Source organism: Elephas maximus, chromosome 3, assembly GCF_024166365.1.
Source record: "Elephas maximus indicus isolate mEleMax1 chromosome 3, mEleMax1 primary haplotype, whole genome shotgun sequence".
In the NCBI taxonomy this organism is placed as follows: Eukaryota; Metazoa; Chordata; class Mammalia; order Proboscidea; family Elephantidae; genus Elephas; species Elephas maximus.
The window spans coordinates 7,332,665-7,355,528 of record NC_064821.1 but is presented as its reverse complement, the minus strand read 5'-3'; the positions used below and the strand labels follow the sequence as shown (position 1 = coordinate 7,355,528).

The following is a 22,864-nucleotide window of genomic DNA, read 5'->3' as shown; positions in this document are numbered from 1 at the left end:
CACCTACAGAACTGTAAGGTAATAAATTTGCATTGCTTTAAGCCACAAAATTTGTGGTAATTCCTTAAGGTCGCAGTAGAAAACAAATACACAGACTGAAGAAGAGAAATCATATAATCATCTCAGTTGGTGAAGAAAAAGCCTTTGACAAAATTCAACATCCAAGGAAGCTTAGCGGGCAGTGAGTCTATGTTAATGGGGGAGGAACAACTCGGAAAAGGAGGGTGAGAACCGTTGTACAACTTGAAGGATGTAATTGATGTCACTGAACTGTACATGTAGAAATTGCTGAATTGCACGTAAAAAGACCAAAGTTAACGGCCTGACAGAGACCGGAGGAACCCCCGAAACTATGTTCCCCGGACACTGTTAACCCAGAACTGAAACCATTCCTGAAGCCCACCCTTCAGGCAAAGATTAGACAGGCCTATCACGTGTGAGGAACATGCTTCTTAGTTCCAGCAGATACAGGAGACCAAACGAGCAGCTCCCATCCAGACGCAGGATGAGAAGGCAGGAAGGGACAGGCACTGGTGGAATGGACACAGGGAACCCGGGATGGAAAGGGGGAGTGTGCGGTCACATTGTGGGGATTGCAACCCATGTCACATAACGATATCTGTATGCATTTTTGTATGAGAAACAAACTTAGCTGTAAACTTTCACCTAAAGCATGATAAGAAAAAAAAGGAAGGAAAAAAATTGCTGAACTGGTGCATGTTGTGCTGTGTATTCTCAACACAAATGAAAAAATAAAATAAAATAAAATTTTTTTTAAAGGAAAAAAAAATCCACATCCACTCATAATAAGAACTCTCAGCAAACTCGGGTTAGCGGGGTACTACCTCACCTTGGAGCCCCTGGGTGGTGCAAAGAGTGAATGTGCTCAGGTGCTGACCGAAAGCTTGGAGATGCAAGTCCACCCAGAGGCCCCTCGGAAGAAAGGCCTGGCAACCTGCTTGCAAAAAATCAGCCATTGAAAACCCAGCGGAGCACAGTTCTACTCTGACACACATGGAGTCACCATGAGTTGGCATCAACCTGATGGCAGCTGGTTTTTTAGGTGTTTTGTCCTCCTTTCTGTCCACGTCCCCTCTCTGCTCTGGCACTGTGCTCCATCTATCTTCCTTCCAAACTTTTGCTGACGCAGTCTCTCCACCTGGAGCACCCTCCCTCCAGGCTCCCAGCGCTCACTCCTCCACTCCATTCCTCCAGTAGGGAGCTCCCCAGGAGAGCAGGGAAGCCAGAATTTCCCAGGATCCCTGCCCTGCCTGGGCCCAGCCCCTGTTCAGCTCCCGCCCAGCCCTGGCAGGGGAGGGAACCTAGAGGTTGACAGGCTGACAGAGCAGAGGAAATTCCCCTGGAACCTGTTTCTCAGCTTCCTGACCCAGCTGGGGTGCCCGCTGGAGGAACAGGCCCTGCACAAAAACCCAGCAGGCTGGCCATGGCCTCGGCCCTGAGCCCATCCCGGGCCACCAAGCCCAAGGGCGCCCTGCCTTCACACTACCACGAGAACTTTCTGGAGAAGAAGGGGCCCCAAGACCGGGTAAGACGGGCCGGGGACCCCTGTGCTGCTGGGCACCTGGGCAGGTGTGGCACTTCTCTGAGCCTGGTCTCCCTGCCTGGCCAAAGGGGGGACTGGACACGCTCAGGGCACGCGGCAGGGACTGGGGAGGGATCCTGCCCTCTGTCTGTCTCTCTGTGTGTCTCCCTATCTCTGTCTCTATGTGTCTCCTCCTCGGATTTGATCTCTTTCTCTGTATCTCTCTGCCTGTCTCCATCTGTCTCTCTCAGTGTCTCTCTCTGTCTCTATCTCTTTGTCTCTGCCTCTGTCTCTATCTCTCTCTCTGTCCCTGTCTGTCTCAATTATCTGTGTCTATCTCTGTCTCTCTAAAAAAAATTTAAAAAAAAAAATTTTTTTATCTCTGTCTATGTCTCAGTCTTTCTGTCTCTGTGTCAATCATTCGTGTCTATCTCCGTCTCTCTTTCTCTGTTTCATTTGTGTCTGTCTGTCTCCATCTGTCTCTCTTTGTCACTGTTTCTATCTCTCTCTCTGTTTGGGCTCTCCTTCTGTCTCTAAGATACAAAAAAGACCAGGGACTTCCTCCAGGAAATGGGCAACTCTGAGTCCTGTACTTCCTCCCACTCTGTCCCAGGGCAGAACTCACTCCACGAACCTTGGCCACAGGGGTCAGTGGGGACAGGGTGTATGTGGGGACAGTGAGGGTTGGTGGGGCACGTTTGGACGACCAGATACAGACCCTGGGATCTGTGTGTGTGCGCACGTGTGCTTGGTCCCTGCCCCTCAGTGCCCTCTAAGGCCCCACCTTTCCTGCCTCCCCACCCCCCATATCCATCTTCTAATTCAGCCTAAATGGGCGACTCTCTGCTTTTCCCTGCCCACCTCCACGCCTTCCACACTTCGGTTCCCTCCGCGTAGGCTTGGCCCTCTGCTTCCACACCTCCAAATCCCCCCCCCCGCCCCCCCCCGCCGCCAGCCATCAATGCATCTGGAGGCAGTAGATCATGGTGGTTAAAAAAGATCCCAGCCCCCAAGAGCAAGAGACTCAGGTTCAAATCCCGCTCTGTAACCTCCTCACACCAAGGCCTTATACAAGTGATGCTAACTCTTTGTGCCTCAGTTTCCTCTGTTACGGATTGGGCAGAATAGGGCCGCGGCCACAGGTACGGAACAGGAGTAGTTCTTAGCAGGCTAAGACCCTAACTCGGAACAAATACCAACCCTTTACATGTATGAACGCCCCTCATTCTTATGACTGCTCTGCGGTTGTTAGTAATCGATTAATAAGTTGATAATAATGGTACCATTTGTATCACCATTTTAGAACTGGGGAAACTGAGGCATGGAGCGCTTAAATAACACACCCAATGGCACCTGGGTGATAGAGGATGAAGCCAAGGGTTTAACCATATTCAGTTTAACCAGTTATTGCTCTACTCCCAGTGCCTGGAACAGTGCCTTGAACAGTGCCTGGCATCAGCCGACCCTCAGTAAATGTTAAGTGTGGGGATGGATGGATGGATGGACGGACGGACGGACGGACGGATGGATACATGGATGGACGGATGGATGGATGGATACATGAATGGGTGGATGGATGGATTGGATGGACGGATGGACGGACGGACGGACGGACGGATGGACGGGTGGGTGGGTGGGTGGATGGATGGATACATGGATGGATACATGGATGGACGGATGGATACATGGATGGACGGATGGATGGATACATGAATGGGTGGATGGATGGATGGATGGATGGATGGATGGATGGATGGATGGATGGATGGATGGATGGATGGATGGATGGATGGATGGATGGATGGATGGATGGATGGATGGATGGATGGATGGATGGATGGATGGATGGATGGATGGATGGATGGATGGATGGATGGATGGATGGATGGATGGATGGATGGATGGATGGATACATGGATGGGCAGATGGATGGATGGATGGATACATGGATGGGCAGATGGATGGATGAATGGATGGATGGATGGATGGGTGGGTGGGTGGGTGGGTGGGTGGGTGGGTGGGTGGGTGGATGGATGGATGGATGGATGGATGGATGGATGGATGGATGGATGGATGGATGGATGGATGGATGGATGGATGGGTCAGTGGATGGGTGGATGGATGGATGGATGGACAGACGGACGGATGGATGGGTCAGTGGATGGGCGGATGGATGAGTGGATGGATAGATGAAACACCAGAAAGCCAGTTAGCTAAACTTAGTCCTGGGCCCCACCCACTCCCACAGATTGGGAGCCTGCTCCAGGTTCCCCGACCAATCAAGGTTTCCTTTTGGCTTTTCCTTGGAGGATAACAGATCCTCCAGCTGCAGGGTCATAAGTGGGAGTGGGAGGGCCTCTAAAGAGGCAACATTTGATCAAAAACCCAAAGCAAGTGATGAAGGTAGCTATCTCAAGAATTGGAGGAACAATATCCAGGTAGAGAGGAGAGTCAGTGCAAAGGCCCTGAGGTAGGAAGTACCTGGTTTTGCCACCTCACCTCCTTCTCTTTCTCTACCTCTGGTCCCCAGGATTACAGGAAGTTCTGGGCAGGCCTCCAGGGTCTAACACTTTATTTCTACAATAGCAATCGGGATTTCCAGGTAAGGATGAGGATGGGGGTTTAGGAGGTGGTCCTCCCTTGACCCCAGGGACCAAGCAGAGAATGTGGGTGGTGTGGTTGACCTAGCAGCTGTGTCCCCCAGCATGTGGACAAGGTAGACCTGGAAGGATTTGTGAAGCTCACAGATGAGGCTCCCCTGAGAAACGTGCATGACCCTGGAATCCACTTCAGCTTGGTCCTCTGGAACCAGGAGATCAAGTTCAGGGTAAGTCCCTTGTGGGGCTGGTAGAAGAAGCTCCCTCCCTATCGTGCCAACCATTAGACACACACCAGGATGGAATGGTGACCTTGGCATGGTGACCTTGGACAAGTCACTCAACTTCTCTGGGCCTCAATTTCCTCAGCTGCAAAATGGGTAATAGGTATAAAAACCAAGCCAAACCCGTTGATGTTGAGTCAATTCTGACTCATAGCTACCCTTTAGGACAGAGTAGAACTGCCCTACAGGGTTTCCAAGGAGCGGATGGTGGATTCGAACTGCCCACCTCTTGGTTAGCAGCCAAGTTCTTAGCCACTGTGCCACCGTGGCTCCAATGGGCATAAAGTGCCCCCAAAAGATCTGAGCTACAAGGATCGTTAGTGCCATCATTCATTCTTCCAACAAACATTTATGGAGCACCTACTGTATGCTGAATGGTGTTCCAGTTGCTGGGGGACACAGCGGCGAACAAGACAATCAAAAACCCTAGTTCAGGTGGGGAGGCACACCATAAACAATAGAAGTGTTTTCCATGTACAGTGTCAGGTGCTGGTAAATGCTAGGGAGGCAGGTGCTGGGGAAAGTGGGGAGGCGGCATCACAGTGTTAATAGTGTGATCAGGCAAGGTGAGGGAGCTAGCAGTGTAGAGTGCTTCAGCTGAGGGGACAGCCTGTGCAAAGGCCCTGGGACAGGACCAGACCTGGTGAGTTGGAGAAACAGTGAGGAGACTCCTGTGGCTGGAGCGGAGTGAGGGAGAGGGAGAGAGAAGGAGGGGAGGGCAGGGAAGGGACAGGCAGGTGGTGCAGGGCCTGGTGGGCAGCAGGGAGGCCTTGGGCTTTTGCTCTGAGGGCAGCGGGAGCCCTGGAGGACTCTGAGCAGAGGAGGGACGGGCCTGACTCAGGTGCTCACGGCCGCCCTCTGGGGGCTGTGAGGAGGACAGACTGGGTGGGAGACAGAGGAGAAGTGGGCCCTGGGAAAGTCTGGCAGAAGAGAGTTTCAGGCAGAGGGGCCAGCCCATGCAAAGGCCCTGGGGCAGGACCTTGCCTGGTGAGTTGGAGAAACAGTGAGGAGGCCCGTGTGGCTGGAGCAGAGGGAGTGAAGGGGGCAGAGGAAGAGGGGAGGGCAGGGTGGGGACAGGGCAGGTCATGCAGAGCCCTGTGGGCTGCAGGGAGGATTTGGGCATTTACCCCCATGAGGTAGAAGTTCCATGAGTGTTTAGACCCTAAGAGGTTAATTTTTTTGTGTGGTCGTAGCCACTGTCTATGGTTAATTTTTTTAAATGTTAATATAACATAGTTCTTACTAAGGACTTAATATACACAGGCACCATCCTAAATTAACCTGTGCTAACATTTAATCTTCCAAAACGATTCTTTGAAACATATTTTAATATTTAATCTTCCAAAAAGATCCTTTGAAACAGGGACTATGATTCCTTACCCCCATTTCACAGATGAGTAAACTGAGGCTCATTGGCATGGACTTTTCTTTCTTTCCCTGTCTTAGGTGGACAGCCTGGAGTCTAGGGAGATGTGGAAAGGCTTCATCCTGACCGTGGTGGAGGTGAGAGAGGCTGCCCTTTCCCTTCCCTTCCCCACGACGACTCCTCAGAAATCCTCTTTTCACTTCCATCCTTTATTCCCCAAACGACCGTCTAGAGTATAGAATACAGGTCTCAAACTGGTGGACCGAGGGCCAAGTATAGCCACAAACATTTTTTTGTCTTGCCAACAAAGTACTAAAACATTTAAAATTAGCTGCCATCGTTTTAAAAACCATGCATTTTAGTCTCCATTTCTGGTTTCTCTTTTACTCTTTTCTTCCCTGCTTGGCCCCTGCAGGTCGTTGAGTTTGAGACCCTGGATTCTAGCCTCTCCTCTGTCCCTCCTCCCCATCACTGAAGTGCTCTCTTCTTCGAGTCCCTTTCTGGAAGCCCTCTCTACCCCTGAGGTCTCAGGGGGCCCTGGAGGCCCCAGACCTAGGTTCCCATCCCGGCTCTGCACTCTGGCCTCAGTCTATCCCTCTGTGACCTGGGCACAGCCGTCCGTTCCCTGACGGCTGGGAGGGTCGCTATGTCCCAATCTCCTCTCAGCTCCGTGTCCCTACCAACCTGATCTTGCTGCCTGGACACCTGTACATGATGGCCGAGGCCCGGGACAGAGAGGAGGCGCGCCGTGCACTAGTGAAGCCATCGTGAGTGGCCAGCCTGGCCCGAGGGGATCGGGGATGTGGGCGGAGTGTGCGACCTGGGGCTGGGGTGGACAGTCAGCCAGGCCACTCGGAGTTGGGTCTAGGACTGGAGACGGGACTGCATCCGGCCTGGGGCGGGGTTAGGCCCCATGCTGGGGGCAAAAAAGGATCTCAGGAGGCGAGTCCAGGTACTTGGGGGTGGGGCTGGGTCTCCAGGGACGGATATAGACGGCCTAAAGGTGGGGCTGGGTTCCCGGGGAGGGTCTAGGTTCCTGGGGGCAGTGTGGGGCAGGAGGGAAATGGCGGTGGGTGTGCCGGGGTGGGATTACGTGCCGGAAGGGTGTGGCTGGGTCTCCAGGGGCGGGTCATGTTCCAGGGCGGCGGGACTGGGTCTCTAAGGGTTGTAGCCTGGACTGTGGGGCGGGGACAGGATTTCAGGGGGCGTGTCTAGGTGTCTGGGGGCGGGGCTAGGTCTCGGGGGCGGGTCATGTTCTGGGAGGACCGAGAGGGGTCTCCAGGGGCCGGACCTCGGCCTGGGGGCAGGACAAGTTCTCAGGGGCGAGGCCATGTGCATAGGGCGGGGCCTGTGTATGGTGGGCGGGGCCTCCAAGGGCGGGGCGTGTCCCCAAGTGGGTGACACCACCTGCCGCAGGTGCTACCTGAATGTGAGCCGTCTGGAGGCGCAGCTACTCCTCGAGCGCTACCCGGAGTGCGGGAACCTGTTGCTGCGGCCCAGCGGGGGCGGCGCGGGCGGCGTGTCGGTCACTACACGCCAGACGCTCAACAGGTGCGCAGGGTGGGAGGCGTGGTCAAACACGGGGCGTGGCCGGAGAAGGGGCGGAGCCAGCCTGAAAGCTAGTCGGCCTGTGGGCGGAGTCAAAGATGTGCGGGGGCAGCTCCTGGGGGCGGGGCCAGAGCCCTACTCTGGGAATGAGGATTAGGGTCAAGTCCAGGGGACAGAATCAGCGCTATAAGGGGAGTCCTGGCCAGGGTCTTCTTTGGTGGTTGAGTAAGTGTCTAGTCGGAGCCACACTGGGGTGGAGTCAGAGCTTGGGGTAGATCTCAAAACCAAAAACCAAACCCAGTGCCGTCGAGTCGATTCCGGCTCATATCGACCCTATAGGACAGGGTAGAACTGCCTCATAGAGTTTCCAACGAGCGCCTGGCGAATTCGAACTGCTGACCCTTGGGTCAGCAGCCTTAGCACTTAACCACTTAAAAAATTTAACCACTTAAAAAACTAAAAAACCACTTAAACCTGGTGAGAATTCAGAACTGGGGCGGGGCGAGGTCTTGGGGGTGGAGCCAGTCAGGCCTGATCCTCCCTGGGGGCAGGGCCAGGATACCAGGCGGAGCCTCCCTCTCCCCTGGGGGTGGGGCCAGTCGAGTCTGGCCCTCCGTGGGCGGGGTCAGATCACGGGGCGGGGTCAGCCGGGAAGCCTGAGCCGAGTCCCTTCTTGCCCCCCATCTCCGCCTTTTAGCTTGCCGGTGATCCGGCACTACAAGGTGAAGCACGAGGGGTCCACGTACGTGATCGACGTGGAGGAGCCGGTGAGCCGTGGGCCGGGTTGGGACCCGGGAGGATAAGCGGACTGGCGAGGCCCCCCCACGCCCATTCCCCGCTTCCTGACCGCACTCCCCACCCGCCCCCAGTTCTCCTGCGCCTCACTGGACGCCGTCGTCAACTATTTCGTGTTGCACACCAATAAGGCGCTGGTGCCCTTCCTGCTGGACGAGGACTACGAGAAGGTGCTAGGTGGGTGCAGCCTCGGAGAGCTGGGGGCCCAGTCCGCGCCACTCCAGCCCCCTCACCTACGGGCATCCCTTGGGGCTAGGCCCCGGCCACCGCGCCCCCTCCAGGCCGCCCTCTCTGTTCCAGGCTACGTGGAGGCTGATAACGAGAATGGCGAGTGTGTGTGGCTGGTGCCCTCGGCCCCCAAGGCCCCCGGCCCAGGTGATGCCCCCTCCCCGAGGCCGCTGGGGCAGAATAGGGGATGGGTTGGGGTCCACATCTAGCTGCACCCGTCAGTCAGCAGGTAGGCATATGGTGTCTCTGACCTTGAACCCAGAGATGCAGGAACTTGGAAAGTACCCAGACTCTGCCCCCAGATCGGTGAGGGGAACAGAGCCCGACAAGACACTAGGCCTGTGGTGTTGAACCTGGGGCTGTGGGGGGACGCGTGGTGGCGGCTAGAGTTGGAGAGAAGTGGGGGAGGCTTCCTGGAGTTCAGGGTGTTTGCTGAAGGTTTCAAAGGATTTCAGTAGGTTGGGGATGGCACTGGCGGGGGGGCAGGGTGCACCTGGAGGAGCAAAGGCCCAGAGATGGGAAAAGGGGGGGGGGTCTTGGGAAAGAGGTGGGAGTCAGTCCAGTTTATGGAATGGGAGGGTGGGTGGGCTGTGTGGGCTACCCGGGCTGGGCAGGAGCCCCGTGTGCACGATGTCATGTATCTACACACACGTGCACACTCGCATACACGGACTGTGCCCACCTACATAAAAAGTTCGTACCATGACAGTTCCCATCCCTGAACATATACATACATGTGTTCGTTTACACGCCACGTAGCCCACATACACATACCCTGAGGCACAATCACATGTGTACACAAAAATGCAGACATACCCGTTCACAAGTACAAATTCAGGCTAAACACACATTTACAGATACGTACTCATGACATGGAGCCCCTGGATGGTGCAAACGGTGAATGTGCTCAGCTGAGAACTAAAAGGTTGGAGGTTTGAGTCCACCCAGAGGTCCCTCAAAAGAAGGACCTGGCAACAAGCACCCATGCATGTACCTTCAGACTCTGCAGCATCTTGCACGTATACACCCATAGAGGTGTGTGTGCTCACACCCACAGGGAACTTGAAGCTCACATACAGATTTAACCTGTGTACACATTCATACTACACGGAACACACAGACCCAAAAATGGACGTGCGCACAGACACACACACACACACATCCCTGTTCCTTGAGGCACACAGACCCATCCCTGCCCAAGGTGTCCCTGTACTGTGGGCCTGGACAGTGACCACTTTTTCCAACCAGGTCCTGCGCCCCCTGCAGGCGGCCCCAAGCAGCCACCTCCTGCATCCACACCTGTGTCCACTCAGGACAAGCCACCTCCCCTGCCCCTGCTGCCTCCGCCACCTGACCAGGGGGAGGACTATGTGATCCCCATTGGAGATGCCCCAGCTGCCGACTATGTGAATGACGAAGGTGGGTGGCAGTGATGGGGACAAGGGGGGGGAATGCTGTGGGCAGGTGGAGCAGGTTAACAGCCCATGTCACACGCCACACCATTATTCACGCAGTGCCACCACCTAGTCGGCAGGCTGCCCTGAAGCTCAAGAAGCTGCCAAAGGCTCAAGCAAAAACCCCAAAGCCACCCATTGTGCCCAAGCCAGGTAAGGGGCCTCTTCCTAGCCCCTCCCTCTGCCCATGGAGGGTGACCTCAGCCCTCACCTGCCTTCTCCTTGGCAGAACACAAAGTCCGCAACAGCGGCCTGCTGGCCAGGAAGCTGGCAGCCAACACAGCCCAGCCATTCTTCCCTACAGCAGGTAAGGGACCCAGTGTTGCAGACGTGGGACCCCTGCTGTTGCCCAGGACCCCACACCTAGCTGGCCCCATGCTTGGTTTAATGCCATCCTGAAATGTCTGATGATTTTGGGGGAGCCCTAGGTGGCAAAAACAGTTAAGTGCTCAATTGCTAGCCAAAAGGCTGGTGGTTTAAGCCCACGCCGAGGTGCCTTGAAGGACAGGCCTGGTGACCCGCTTCGGGAAGTTCACCGCCGTGAAAACCCTATGGAGCAGTTCCGCTCTGCACACACGGTTGCCATGAGTCAGAGTCAACTCGACCGCAACCAACAATGGTTTTTTTTGAACAAGGGGCCCCTGTTTTCATTTTGCATTACCCACACCCACCGACTCCTAGCGACCCTATAGGGCAGAGTAGGGCTGCCCCGTAGGAAACTCCAAGGCTGTAATCTTTCCGGAAGCTGACTGCCACGCCTTTCTCCCATGGAGCAGCTGGTGGGTTCGAACCGCCGGCCTTTTGGTTGGCAGCTGAGCACGTTAACCACTGTACCACCATGGCTCCTTTCATTTTGTACCGGACCTGCATATTCCGTAGCCGGTTCTGGGTGGCTGGGGGAGACACAGAAATGGGCACCTGGCCCAGCTGAAACGTCAGGTGCTTACCCCCCAGGGCTGGCTGAGGTGACCGCAGAGCTGGAAGAGAAACTGCAGAAGAGGCGGGCGCTGGAGAACTGAGGTTGGACACACAGGGGGACCAGCAGGCCAACCTCAGGCACAGCACCTCCCAGGATTAAAGCCCGTGACCCCAGGGCCCATGTGTTTGGCTTGGCTTGGCTTCAGGAGAGAGTCCGTGCGTTGGCCACTTCCTGTCCCCACTTCCTCCCAGTGATCGTCAGCTCTGTGAAACCCTGACCCTGCAGAAAAAGCCCATTTCATAGGCAGGAAAGTTGAGGTCTGGTGCAGCACCACCCAGCCCCAAATAACCAGCCCCACAGCCTGGCCAGTGTTTGACCTTTATTAGGAGGCAATGTAGGGTACCTGCTCCCTGGTGGTGCCTCCAAATCAGGAGTTAAGGCTCCAAGCAGCAAGTGAGAGGAGGTGCCGGCTGGAAGAGCCGGGACCCCACGGACAACCCAGTGGGGCAGAGGCCGGGGGCCTAGGTGAGGCTGGTGTTGGAGCTGCTGGTGGCACTGCCCCGCTTCTGCAGGCAGCGCACCGAGCTAGGTACCTGTAGGCCTGTCATCACCTGGAAGCTGCCACACCACACCTGGGGGAGAGGGAGGGAAGGAGGTAGGCTGAGAGGCGAACCCCAGCACCTGACGCCACCCCCTTTCGGTTCCTGGGCCATGGACAGGGCCTCACTGTGAACGCAGGCAGCAGGGGCTGAGTGAACTTGGCCTTGAAGGTGTGCAGCAGCTGTTTGGTGCGGGCATTGTAGAAGGACAGGAGGCCTGGGGCACAGGGCAGAGCAGCAGGGGGACCAGTCAGAAGTGGGGAGGGGTATGGGGCAGAGAGACGTGTGGAGGGGGCTGGAGGTCTGGGGCAGTCAGGGTCACCTTGGTGAAAGTCGCAGTGCACGCCCAGGCAGTCGGGCACGGGGGCTTCCAGCGCCTTGGCCTTGTTGGCGTGCTTGGCTGTAAAGCTGACCTGCAGCCAGTTGTTGACGTGCAGGCACCATGACGCGGCCGTCTTGCCCAGCTGTTCGAAGCGGCCCAGGCTGCGGTAGGCCACGCCCACACCAAAGGCCTTGCTGTCCGGCTCGTAGCGCACCTCCCAGTAATGCTCCCCGCCATCGATCAGTGTGTCCCCTGGGGGGCAGCGGGGTGGGGAGTGGGGACTGGGTAGAACCACAAAAGGGCCTTCCACCAAAGGGCAGCCACCCAGCTACTCCCCAGCTGCAGCTACTCCCTCTAGATTCTCCCCGGGCCCCAGCTATTCCTTCTAGGTATTCCCCAGACTGTCTCAACTCCTGCTAGATACCCTCTAAGCCTCAGATGCTCCTTTCAGATTATCTACAAGCCCAAGCTGCTACTCCTTCCAGGCCTTACAAATGTCTTTTAATTCCTCCCCATGTTCAGATACTGCTCAGACTTCAGTTCTTCCCAGAGACCAGATAATTCCTTAACTTCTATTCCTTGCTGACTCTTAGTATTCCCACGGGCTTCAAATCCTACTTGAGTCAAAATACTCCCCAACTGCCAGATACTCCCCAGATAGCAGTGGCTCCATCCTGTCATTCTCTGAATCCAGACTGTACCCAGACCCAAAGTCCTGGTAGAGGCCAGATTCTCCCATTTCTCAGCTACTTCTGAGACCAAGGGTTCCCCTAGGTACTCCCCAAGTCAAAGATACTCTCCAGACCTCAGCTCTTCCTGGAATCCAGATACTCTCCAGACCTCAGCTCTTCCTGGAATCCAGATACTCTCCAGACCTCAGTTACTCTCTCCAGCTACCCTCTGAATTCTGATACTCCTCAGATTTCAGTTCCACTCAGAGTCCAGAGGCTCTCCATATCTCAGCTAATCCCTGAGTCCACATGCTCCCCAAACTGCAGATCCAGTTTCATGCCACCCCAGCTACTCCCCAATCCTGCTATTCCTGATGCTGTGCCCCTTCCCACACTGCAGAGCCACCCAGACCACATCGCATTTCCATATGATATCTCAGCTCCTCCCAGACACAAGATTACCACCCCGCATATACATTTCTTCTACACGCCCCCTCTGCACTGATCTCAGCTACCCCCCAACCACAGACTGCCTAGGCTCTTTGCTACTGATTAGCTACCCTCCTCTCAAATCTCTGCCACTCTGTCGACAGCCCTCATACTGTCCCCCTGCCTCTTCCCCGAACTCCAACTCTCACCAATCCCAGATGCTCCCCAGAAAATCCAATCCTCCACAGAACCTTAACTTCCTCCCCAGCCCTAGCTTAGCCCCAGGCCCCAGCTACTCCCCAACTTCCTCCCCCTAGGTATGCCACTGACCACACCAACCTTCTTATGCCTCGGCCTCTTTCTCTAGCCCGTTTCTGGTCAGTCACAATTCCCCTAAAACCCAGATCCTCCACTGCTTCCAGCTTCTCCTTCACAGGGTCCAATTGCTCCTGTGGTGCTAATTCCTCCAATTCTAGCCATTCTCCCAGCTTCTCCTCAGACACCAGCTACTCTCATTGGCTTGTCCACACACCCTAAGCCACTTCCCCGGGCTTCTGACTTGCTTCAGCTCCTCCCCAAATCCCAGCTACTCCACAGGCCCTAAGAAATCCCCAGTCTAGTCCAGAGCCACGTTCCTTAGCTCCATAGGCTCTGGCTTGCCCCAGTAATCCCTCGATCCCACAATTTCCCATTTCCCCAGTACCAGAGCAACACAGAACAGCTTTATGGATGGCTGCCTTGGTTTCCCCAGCCAAAGGAGTTCTCCCTTACTCCCCGCCCATCACCCAGACCTTCCCTCTTGCCTTTCTCCTGCCCCTCTCCTTACCCAGCACTGTGTAGGACTCAGCTGTGAAACGGTCCCGTCCCCCACGACCTGAGGGCATCCTCTTGGGCGATGGAGTACCTCTGTGGGTGGCAGGGAGGGGGGAATCTCAACTCAGCCCTCACCTCACCCACACGAGGGCTTCCCTGGTCCACCCCAGCAACTGTGGGTTTTTTTGGTCAGTCCCTGAAAGTATTTGATTCTTTTCATACACTGGGTCCCTCATGTCAGAATATGCCTGTGCCCTTGGCCACTTCAAAAACTCCTATTCAACCGTCAAAACCCAGTTCCAAGTGTCCTCTCCCCTCATTCACTCACTGGGCTCCCTCTACCCCAGCCCTGATCACAGTGGGCTGAGTGTGTCCATGTCCAGCTTGATCTCCTCCACCAGAAATTCAGGGAGGGAGGAGGACAGGCTACCTGGCCGGGGAGTTGACGGGGGACGCTGTCCTCCCCTTGCCGTCTTTCTCGCGAGCCTTGATATCCTGTACCTTCCCGCCCATGGCGTCCCACTCCACGGAGAGCTCATCCACCCGCAGGTTCTGGTGGGATGTGGACGCGTCCAGGCGGAACGTGAACGCTGGGGCCGGGCGGACATGGGGGTCACAGAGACGGGGAAAGCCAGAGAGAGACAAAGAGACAGACAGTGATCAAGACAGGGACAAGGGACAGGAAGGGACACAGAGACAGGGACTGAGAGACAGACAGACACACAGACCAAGGCTCAGGCAGAAAGACACAGAGAGAGACAAGGGAGGTAGTACAGGGGGCAGAACATGGAGCCAGAAGGGTGAAGGCCGAGGGATTGGTGCCTAAAGGTCTCCCAGGTTTGGAAATATTTTCAAACCAATTGTGCTGCCCTAAGTCTCCGTTGAGGATTAATCCCACGAAAGGGGGTGGGCTACAGCATGAAGGGGTTAGGCTAGACAGCAGCAGGACTTCCTAGCAGGGCATGCAAAAGAGTCACTGTGGAAGGCTGTGGAATCCGTCTTCAGTACTGGTACCCCGTCCCACCCCCAGCTCTATAGTGGACTTTTTTTTTTTTGGATGTGTGTGTGAGAGAGAGAGAGAGAGTATAAAAGCTCCCCAGTATAACGGATCAACCTCAAAAGCAAGGAGGACAGAAGCACAGTTGTCCCGAACATTCAGGTTAAGGAGGCTGCCTTGGATCGAGCCCAGAGCTTCCCAGCAGCCAGCGCCACCAGGGCCGCAGAGCCCTGACGAGAAGATTCTCACCAGACACACTGGTCCTCGGGACCCGGGGAGGGAGGGGCTGTGGAGTTGGAGCAGGGTAGGGATGGGAGCCAGTCACCTGGTGTCTCCAGGGTCACCGGGTCAGAGAACTCGCCGGCAACCGCCTTGTTGCAGGCCTTCACGCGGAAGTTCATGTATTTCATATCAAACTTGAGACCTGGGGGCAGGAGGAGAATCCCAACACTGTGTACAGGCCGAGCAGTACCAAAGCAGTCATCATCGAGTCAGCTCCGACTCCTGGTGACCCCGTGTGTGTGACACTAGCACAGTGCTCCATAGGGTTTTCAATGGCTGAATTTTCAGAAAGAGATCTCCAGGTCTTTCTTCCGAGGTACCTCTGGGTAGACCTGATTCCTCCAACCTTTTGGTTAGCAGCCGAACAAATTCACGGTCTGCGCCACCCAGGGACTCCTGTACAAGCTACGTGTACCACTGGGCAAAGCTGGGGGGAAAAAGACACACGGCCTCCCTGTACATTCATTTGTAGCTTCCTGGGAACCTGTAATTATGTCTGAATAAAAAGTTACAACCACAAAAAAGGCGAGAAGGCCTGGAGGAGAGGTTTGTGGAATCCTGCAAAAATGGGGTGTGTTTGTTTTGAGTCTCAGGCAAACGATAAACCAATAACTTCTCTGGCCCTTTTGCTGTCGGGTGGCTTTTCTCGCCTGTAATTAGCATGCTTATTATTAACCATGTATGCTAATTACAGTGACGGCGTAGGCTGATTACAGCCCCAGAGCAAGCTGGTGAATGGTGGTAGTTATCTTGGCAGCTAGGCTCCACGCCCCTGTGGGTTTCCCTTGACTCAGAATGGCTTTTTAAAGACATTGGGGACCCCCAGTGTTTCACTCCTTCATACCTGCCCCCCCACCAGTCGGGTGGATTCCCCAGACTTTTTTGATTTTTTAATAATTGCCAAGGGAATTTCTAGATACTGAAAGGGTGCCCCTCAGAGCTACAGCACCATGGAAGCAGGGATTTTTATCCTCTGTAGTGGTGGTGCGATGGTTAAGAGCTCGGCTGCTAATCAAAATGTCGGCAGTTCGAATCCATCAGCTGCTCCTGGGGCAGTTCTGCTCTGTCCTAAAAGGTCGCCATGAGTCAGAATCTATTTGACAGCACCCATCTGGATACTGTGAGGACAGTGCCTGGTACACCATAATCCAAAACCCAACCAGTTGCCATCAAGTCCACCTGGACTCACGGTGACCCTATCTGATTTTCTGGAAGCAGATTGCCAGGCCTTTTCTTCCGAGGTGCCCCGGGATGGACTCCAACTGCCAACCTTTCCGATAGCAGCAGAGCGCAGTAACCATTTCAGCCACCCGTAGATACTCGATAAATTAGAATGTATGCAGGAATGAACGTTGGATAGTGGAGATAATAGAGCACAAAGTGGCTTCGCTCCCTGTACCTCAGTTTCCTCATCTGTAAAACGGCGACGGTAAGTACTGTGGCTAGGTGCCAGCTGAGTCAAGTCCAGCCCACGGTGACCCCACGTGAGAGAGCAGAACTGCCTCATAGGGGTTCCCTGGCTGTAAGCTTTAAGGGGGCAGATCACCAGGGTTCTTTCCTGCGGAGCCGCTGGGTGGCTTTGAACCGCTAGCCGTTCCGTTAGCCCAACCCAGTGCCGTCGAGTCGATTCCGACTCATAGCGACCCTGTAGGGCGGAGTAGAACTGCCCCATAGAGTTTCCGAGGAGCGCCTGGTGGGTTTGAACTGCCGACCCCTTTCAGTTAGCAGCCGAGTGCTTAAATGCTGCACCACCAGGGCTTCTGACCAGAAATACAGCAAATATTATATGTGGGTAAAATGCTTAGTACATAGTAGGCGCTCAGTAAACAGTGCCGCAGCATGATCACTATCATCTTCGTTATTATTACCTTCTGAGACCGCTGACCAGCCCAGCCATGTGGCTGTCACCCCACGGGCTTTGGCGTGCCTCAGCAAGGCCCGGGGACTAACTGGGGACGGGAGCCGGGGAGCGGGGCTGTGCAGGGGTCAGCAGGGGCTGCTCTCACCAGTCAGGGTGTACTCCGTCTGCCGGATGCCCTCGATGACCATCCAGGGCTGGTCCTCCTTGAGGCTGGGCGGGCCCTCGAAGTTTGTCCGCCGGTATTCCAGCACGTAGTGGTCAATCTTGCTGTCCTCATCTGGCATGCGCCACGCCAGGGTCACGCAATTGTCCGCCACCAGGGACTCGGCCAGGTCGATCACCGGGGCGCTGGGCACTGCCCAGGGTAGAGGGGAAGGGGGTCAGGGTTCTGGGACTCGGGCAGGCCTCCTCGGGATTCCACCGTTGCGGGCAGGGCCCGTTCAGGGATCTGGGCTCCCCCGCCATGTGGTTCTGGGAATGGGGGTGAGGTCCCCTGGGGCTCTGGGGATGGGGGAGGGCCCCCTCAGAGTTCTGGGTCTCCTCGTGGTTCCAGGATGGAAGTGGGGCCCCCTGGAGTTTCTGGGGATGAGGGTGGACCCCTCGGGTTTCTGGAGATGGGGGCGGGGTCCCCACGAGGTTCTGAGGATGGCAGAGGCCCTCTCAGGGATTCACCCTTGGGGACTGGGTATCCACAGAGTTCTGGGCATGGGGCCAGGGCCTCCTTGAGGTTCTACCCTTGGGGGCTGGGCATTCTCGGGGTCCTGGAACCAGGGGCAGGGCTCCATAAGGTTCCACCAAAGATGGGGTTGGGGCAGGGTTTTCTCAGGGTTCTACCAACCACAGAGTGGGCCTTCTCAGGATTCCACCATTTAGTGGCAAAACTTTTCCAGAATTCTCTACCAGTGTGGGGCGTGACCTTCCTGACATTCCACCACTGGGGGGTGGGGCTTCTCAGGGCCCCACCCTGGGCATGGCCTTCAGCTCCACCCCCTGGGGAGGGGCCTTCTTGGGATTCAGCCACAGGCTGGTCAGCCTTACTCCAGGCCTCCTGTCAGGGTCTCCTAGGCTCCCTGGCCCTTTCCCTGAAATGCCAGCCCTCCAGCGAGTTCCCCTCTCACCAGGAAGGAACGTGAGCGCCTGTAGGATCCGCCGCTCTTGTGCAAAGTCCACCATGAGGTGACTCATGTTGTCACTGACTTTGGCTTTCAACGACAGCCGGAAGGCAGGGGCCATCGTCACACTGCGGGGGGGGGGGAGGGGGGAGCCTGCTGGAAGGCGTCTCAGGGGGGCTCCAGGCGGGATCTGAGGTGTGTGTGTGTGACCCCCCCCTCCCGTTGGTCCGGTCCAGTGCTCCGGGCCGAGGGACCCTCACCTGGGGGTCCCCACCTTCACACCACTGGCAGGGCACTGGGGTAGGGGCCAGATCCCAGCATCTTACCCATCCTTTATTTGCTTGGCAGCCTAGAGAGAGACAGAAAAATTCAGACCTGTCTCAACCGAATCAGAAAGCCCCTAGCCAGATGGGAAGACTAAAGTCCCCAGGCACCCACTGCTGGGGACCCTGAGACTTCTTCCCTCTGTGCTGTGTCACAAGAGGTTAAGGGGGGCAAAGATAGGCCCCCATCCCCACCTCCCGCCCCGTGGCCGCTACCTATGGTGGCCAAATTTAGCAGATAAAAATACAGGACACCTAAGTCAAACTTGCATTTCAGATAAACGATGAATAAATTTTTAGTAATAACTATGGCCCATGCAATATTTGAGAGATACTTAACATTGCATGGGATATACTTACACTAAAAATGAGCTGTTACATTTGAATTTCAGAGAAGCAAACCATTTTTAATTTGAGAGAAACACATAATTTTTAGCATAAGTATGTCCCATGTGATATTTGGGACAAACTTATACTAAATCTTAAAAAACTCAAAAACCAAGCCCCATTCCCATCAAGTCCATTCCGTCTCATAGCGACCCTACAGAACAGAGTAGAACTGCCCTATAGGGTTTCCAAGGAGCATCTGGTGGATTCAAATCGCCAACCTTCTGGTTAGCAGCCGAACTTTTAACCACTACGCCACCAGGGTTTCCATACTAAATCTTACACAGACTGTATTTATACTAAAAAATTATTTGTTGTTTATCTGAAATTCAAGCTTAACTGGCCGTTCTGTGTTTTATCTGGTGACCCTCCTGGAATGGCATCCGAGGTGCCCACCTGGGGAAAGTCCTCGCTGTCTGTGGCCTGCAGGGTCTGGTTGGCTGTCTCCAGAAGTTCCTCGGAGCTCTCCAGGGCCCGCGTGCAGGCGGCCAGCTGGTTCTACAGGTGATAGGGCACTGCAAATCACCACAGTGCCAGACACCTCACCCTACTGCACCAAACCCTCCCAGGACTCCCCATCACCCTCAGGATATGGGGTATTTTACCCTTCAAGCTGGGTGCTGTCAAAAGACTGACTACCTGGGTCGTTGCCCATTGGAGTGGACGGCGAGGTCCGAGAGCCTGGGTTAGGCATTACCCCTGAGCTGCTAGATTGTGATGAGATCCAGGGAGTCTCGGGAGAGGGGAGGGGGCTCAAACAGCAGGGGCCATATGGGAAGCTTGGGGAACCAGCTCTTTAAACACAAAGGAAGGTACCTGAAGCCCTAGTGCTGCTGTAGCAATACTTCAGGGCCCGTGTGCTCCAGGCCCTGGAGCCTCTCCACCTCTGCTCCTACCTCACTCTGGCCACACTGGATTCTAGCTTCGCACCTGACAGCTCAGAGTCACCTGTGGGATCCCTTTCTTAAAAACTCACATGACCTGGCCACACCTGAGCCCAGAGATTCCAGTCCCTGGAGATGGGAATTTGGGATTTGAGGACGTTGCCCAGAAAGTCTGGATGCAGCCCGAGGGAAACTAGCTTGGAGTCTGAGACCCATGGGAGCCATGGGAGGTGTTTGAGAGGCAGTGATACCGTCAGATCTGGGGACCAGTGGGAGGCAGTGCATAAGGACAGGAAGAGGAGGGGTTGGGTGAGAGAGGGAATTAAGAGGGAGCACAGAAGGACGTGGGGGTTGATGGGCCATGGCTAGTGTTAGGGATAAATTGTATTCCACAAAAATATGTGTTGTAAATCCTACTATACCTGTGGTTATGATCCCCTTTGGGAATAGGGTTTTCTTTGTTATGTTAGGGAGACAGTGTAGGGTATGTTTTGAGTCAATTTCTCTTGACATATAAAAACAGGAGATTAGGCATAGAGGGACAAACGCAGTTGGGGGAAGACAGATGCCACACCACGTGAAGATCACCAAGGAGCCAAGGAACAAGGACCTGCCCCAGAGCAGAGACAAAAAGCCTTCCCCTAGAGCCAGCACCCTGAATTCAGACTTCTAGCCACCTAATTATGGTGTTGGCAAAGAATATTGAATCTACCACGGGCTGCCAGAAGAACGAACAAATCTGTCTTGGAAGAAGTACAACCAGAATGCTCCTTAGAAGTAAGGATGGCGAGACTGTGTCTTACATACTTTGGACATGTTGTCAGAAGGGATAGGTCCCTGGAGAAGGACATCATGCTTGGCAGAGTACAGGGTCAGCGGAAAAGAGGAAGACCCTCAACGAGGTGGATTGACACAGTGGCTGCAACAATGAGCTCAAGTATGACAACGATTGTAAGGATGGTGCAAGACGGGGCAGTGTTTCATTCTGTTGTACATAGGGTTGCTATGAGTCGGAACTGGCTTGAGGGCACCTAACAGCCTTTTCAATTGTGAGAAAATAAATTTCTGTTCACTCAAGCCACCCACTTGTGGTATTTCTGTTATGGCAACACTAGATCACAGGCAGAGAAGGCACGGGAGAGGGAGATGAGGGAAAAGGGGAGGTGAGCCCGACACCAGGTCTCAGGCTCTGGACACCGGCGAGACTCAGGGCCACCTCCAGGTCAGGGCACAGAAGGAGGAGCCTGTTTGGAGGGAGATGCTGAGGCCAGCTGCCCCACCTGCAGCTCGTAGGTACGGCTGGCGCGGTCCTGCTTGATCTTCATGAGCATATTCTCCTTCAGCTCCTCCAGGAGGGAGAAGAGGGACTGGAATTCTGCCTCCAGGTCCCCCTGCACCTTGGCCGAATTTGCCTGGCAGAGGACACCAGGGCTCAGACAAACCCCTTGACCAGATGCGAAGACTGAGGCCTGGGGGTGAACCGACTGGCCCGCCCCCTGGCTGCTCCTGCCCGCCCTGCTGGGGGTGGTACCTTCCTCACCTCCACATTCAGTAGCATACGCTTGAGGGAGTAAATGAAACTCTGGATCTCTTCATTCTTCACAGCCAGCGTGGTGATGATTTTCCGCAGAGCCCCCTGCGCCCGCCAGAAGCACACGCAGGCCTGTGAGCCCCTCACCTGGCCCGGCTCCCCCTCCCGGGACTCCCCCTCCCAGCTCTGCCCTCCAGGGTCCCAGGGAGGAGAAGTGGGGGCCTCGGTGCTCTGGCCGTGAGATGCCTTGTCTAGCATTTGGGCACCGTGAACAAACCCATTTTACAGAAGAGGAAATCGAAGCTCAGAGCGAGCCTCTCATTAGGGACAGGGTCACAGACTGGGCCCAGAACCAGGTCTGCCCAACCACAAAGCCTTCAAGCAGATACCTGGATGCTGAAGGTGGGGTGTGATCTGTTGGGGGGGTAAGAGGCTAGCTTGGGGAAAGAAAACCCCAGAGGAAAAGGAGCGCCGCCAAAGAATGGGCTAACCTGGAGACAGGGGCCACGTGAGCAAAGACACACCCTAGGGGAGGTGGGCTAGCCTGGGATAAGGCCAGGGGAATGGGATATCTTGAAGATGAGGCTTACCTGGGGGGAAAGGACAACCTGGGGAAAGGAATTAACAGGGAGAAGGGAGATGACCTGGGGAAAGGGGGAACTGGGGACAGAGGATGCCAGGGGCCAGACAGCCCAGGTCAATGGGGATAGCCTGGGGAAAAGAGGAGGTCTGTGGGCGAACGCTGCGAGGGCCTCTGGCTCTGAGACTCTTTTCTAGGGGTGTGGGGTCGCCCCTGCTGAGCTGGAGGGCGTCCTCCGGGGACACCTGGTCAGCGCCCCGGATGAAAGGTGTGGGGATGGGGTCAGGGCTGGGACTGGGATGCCGGGCGAGGGGGACACGGAGGGGACGCGCCTGGACCCAGGCCAAGGTGCTATGGGCTCCTGGGGGTCTGCGTCCGGGGTCCGGTGGGGCCAGCAGGGCGAGGCTGGGCGGGGGTGGGGCCTCGGCTGCAGAGCGGCTGGGGGTGCGCTGCGGCATCACCTGGTCCCGTCCCCTGCCCTCCCCCGCGCAGGCCCCGCCTCGCCCCGCCTGGGTCCTACCCTCTGGTCTTCCATGGCTGCACCCCGGACGCCCCCGGCCCAGCCCGGCCCGGCCCGCGGGCCCGACTCGCTCTTCTGGTCTCGGAGCTGCCTTTGCCGCTGCTGGGAGCCAATGGCCCGCCGAGCCCTCGTTGCCGCCGCCGCGCCCCCCGTCAGCTCTCCATCACTTCGCGTAGTGCGCAGGCGCGCCCGCCGCGGCAGCCTGGGAAATGTAGTTCCGCGCGGAGTCGCCGAGAGCTGGGGCCCCGGAGCTTGGGGCGCACCAGGTGACGTTGGTAGGGCTGGCTCAGCCGGAGAAAGCCCGGGCTGGTAGGCACGATGCTGCGGTTCGAGCCCTGGCCCTGCTCTGTGACCTGGGGTCCATTCCTGCCTCACCTGGTGTCTCAGTCTTCCCATTTTTCGCCTCCCCACCCCACCCCCATACACACAACTTCTTGCTGCCACTCGAACTAGCTTTCTGGGCCCTCCACGATCTGGCCCTAACCAATCACACATCTTACATTATTGAAAAGCCAAGGCCTTTGCCCAGGAGGGTCTTCAGCCTTCAATGTCTTCTTCCCCCACCCCCACTTCACAACCCAACTCCTACACATCCCACAAAGCCCCAGGCTCTAACATCTCCTCCAGAAGTTGGATGCCACGGCGAAATTCACAGGATTAGGAATGTCTGTGCCCAGCGCTGTCTCCTCCATGGGTGATATTTTAGCAAGAGTGATACCCTCAGATCTGAGGGACCAGTGGGAGGAGTTGAGAAATTGGAGATGGTGTGTAAGGACAGGAAAAGACTGAGCAATATGTGGGGCCATGGCAATGGAGAGG

The 22,864-nt window shown here is 55.8% G+C and overlaps 2 protein-coding genes across 5 annotated transcripts; one reads left to right on the top strand and one right to left on the bottom strand.

The window, feature by feature from the left end:
* Positions 1 to 1,331: 1,331 nt before the first annotated feature.
* STAP2 (signal transducing adaptor family member 2) lies at positions 1,332 to 11,148 on the top strand. Of its 3 annotated transcripts, none has more exons than XM_049876436.1 (13): positions 1,332 to 1,546; positions 4,074 to 4,145; positions 4,248 to 4,370; positions 5,871 to 5,927; positions 6,457 to 6,557; positions 7,207 to 7,341; positions 8,036 to 8,105; positions 8,208 to 8,310; positions 8,434 to 8,508; positions 9,628 to 9,780; positions 9,876 to 9,968; positions 10,045 to 10,122; positions 10,770 to 11,148. In XM_049876436.1, the coding sequence occupies exons 1-13, from the start codon at positions 1,445 to 1,447 to the stop codon at positions 10,832 to 10,834; spliced, it is 1,227 nt and encodes a 408-aa protein (XP_049732393.1). In that variant the 5' UTR covers positions 1,332 to 1,444; the 3' UTR covers positions 10,835 to 11,148. The 3 variants fall into 3 exon arrangements, with proteins under 3 accessions (XP_049732393.1, XP_049732392.1, XP_049732394.1); XM_049876435.1 differs by having other exon boundaries at positions 1,333 to 1,546; positions 9,610 to 9,780; XM_049876437.1 differs by lacking the exon at positions 4,248 to 4,370 and having other exon boundaries at positions 1,333 to 1,546; positions 9,610 to 9,780.
* Positions 11,147 to 22,110, bottom strand: FSD1 (fibronectin type III and SPRY domain containing 1). Of its 2 annotated transcripts, none has more exons than XM_049876438.1 (13): positions 22,046 to 22,110; positions 20,955 to 21,050; positions 20,695 to 20,826; positions 18,927 to 19,028; positions 18,147 to 18,169; positions 17,827 to 17,948; positions 16,854 to 17,063; positions 14,891 to 14,989; positions 13,999 to 14,158; positions 13,582 to 13,661; positions 11,656 to 11,907; positions 11,462 to 11,550; positions 11,147 to 11,366 (listed from the first exon to the last, which is right to left on the bottom strand). In XM_049876438.1, the coding sequence occupies exons 1-13, from the start codon at positions 22,058 to 22,060 to the stop codon at positions 11,256 to 11,258; spliced, it is 1,491 nt and encodes a 496-aa protein (XP_049732395.1). In that variant the 5' UTR covers positions 22,061 to 22,110; the 3' UTR covers positions 11,147 to 11,255. The 2 variants fall into 2 exon arrangements, with proteins under 2 accessions (XP_049732395.1, XP_049732396.1); XM_049876439.1 differs by having other exon boundaries at positions 11,261 to 11,366; positions 11,747 to 11,907.
* Positions 22,111 to 22,864: the final 754 nt, after the last annotated feature.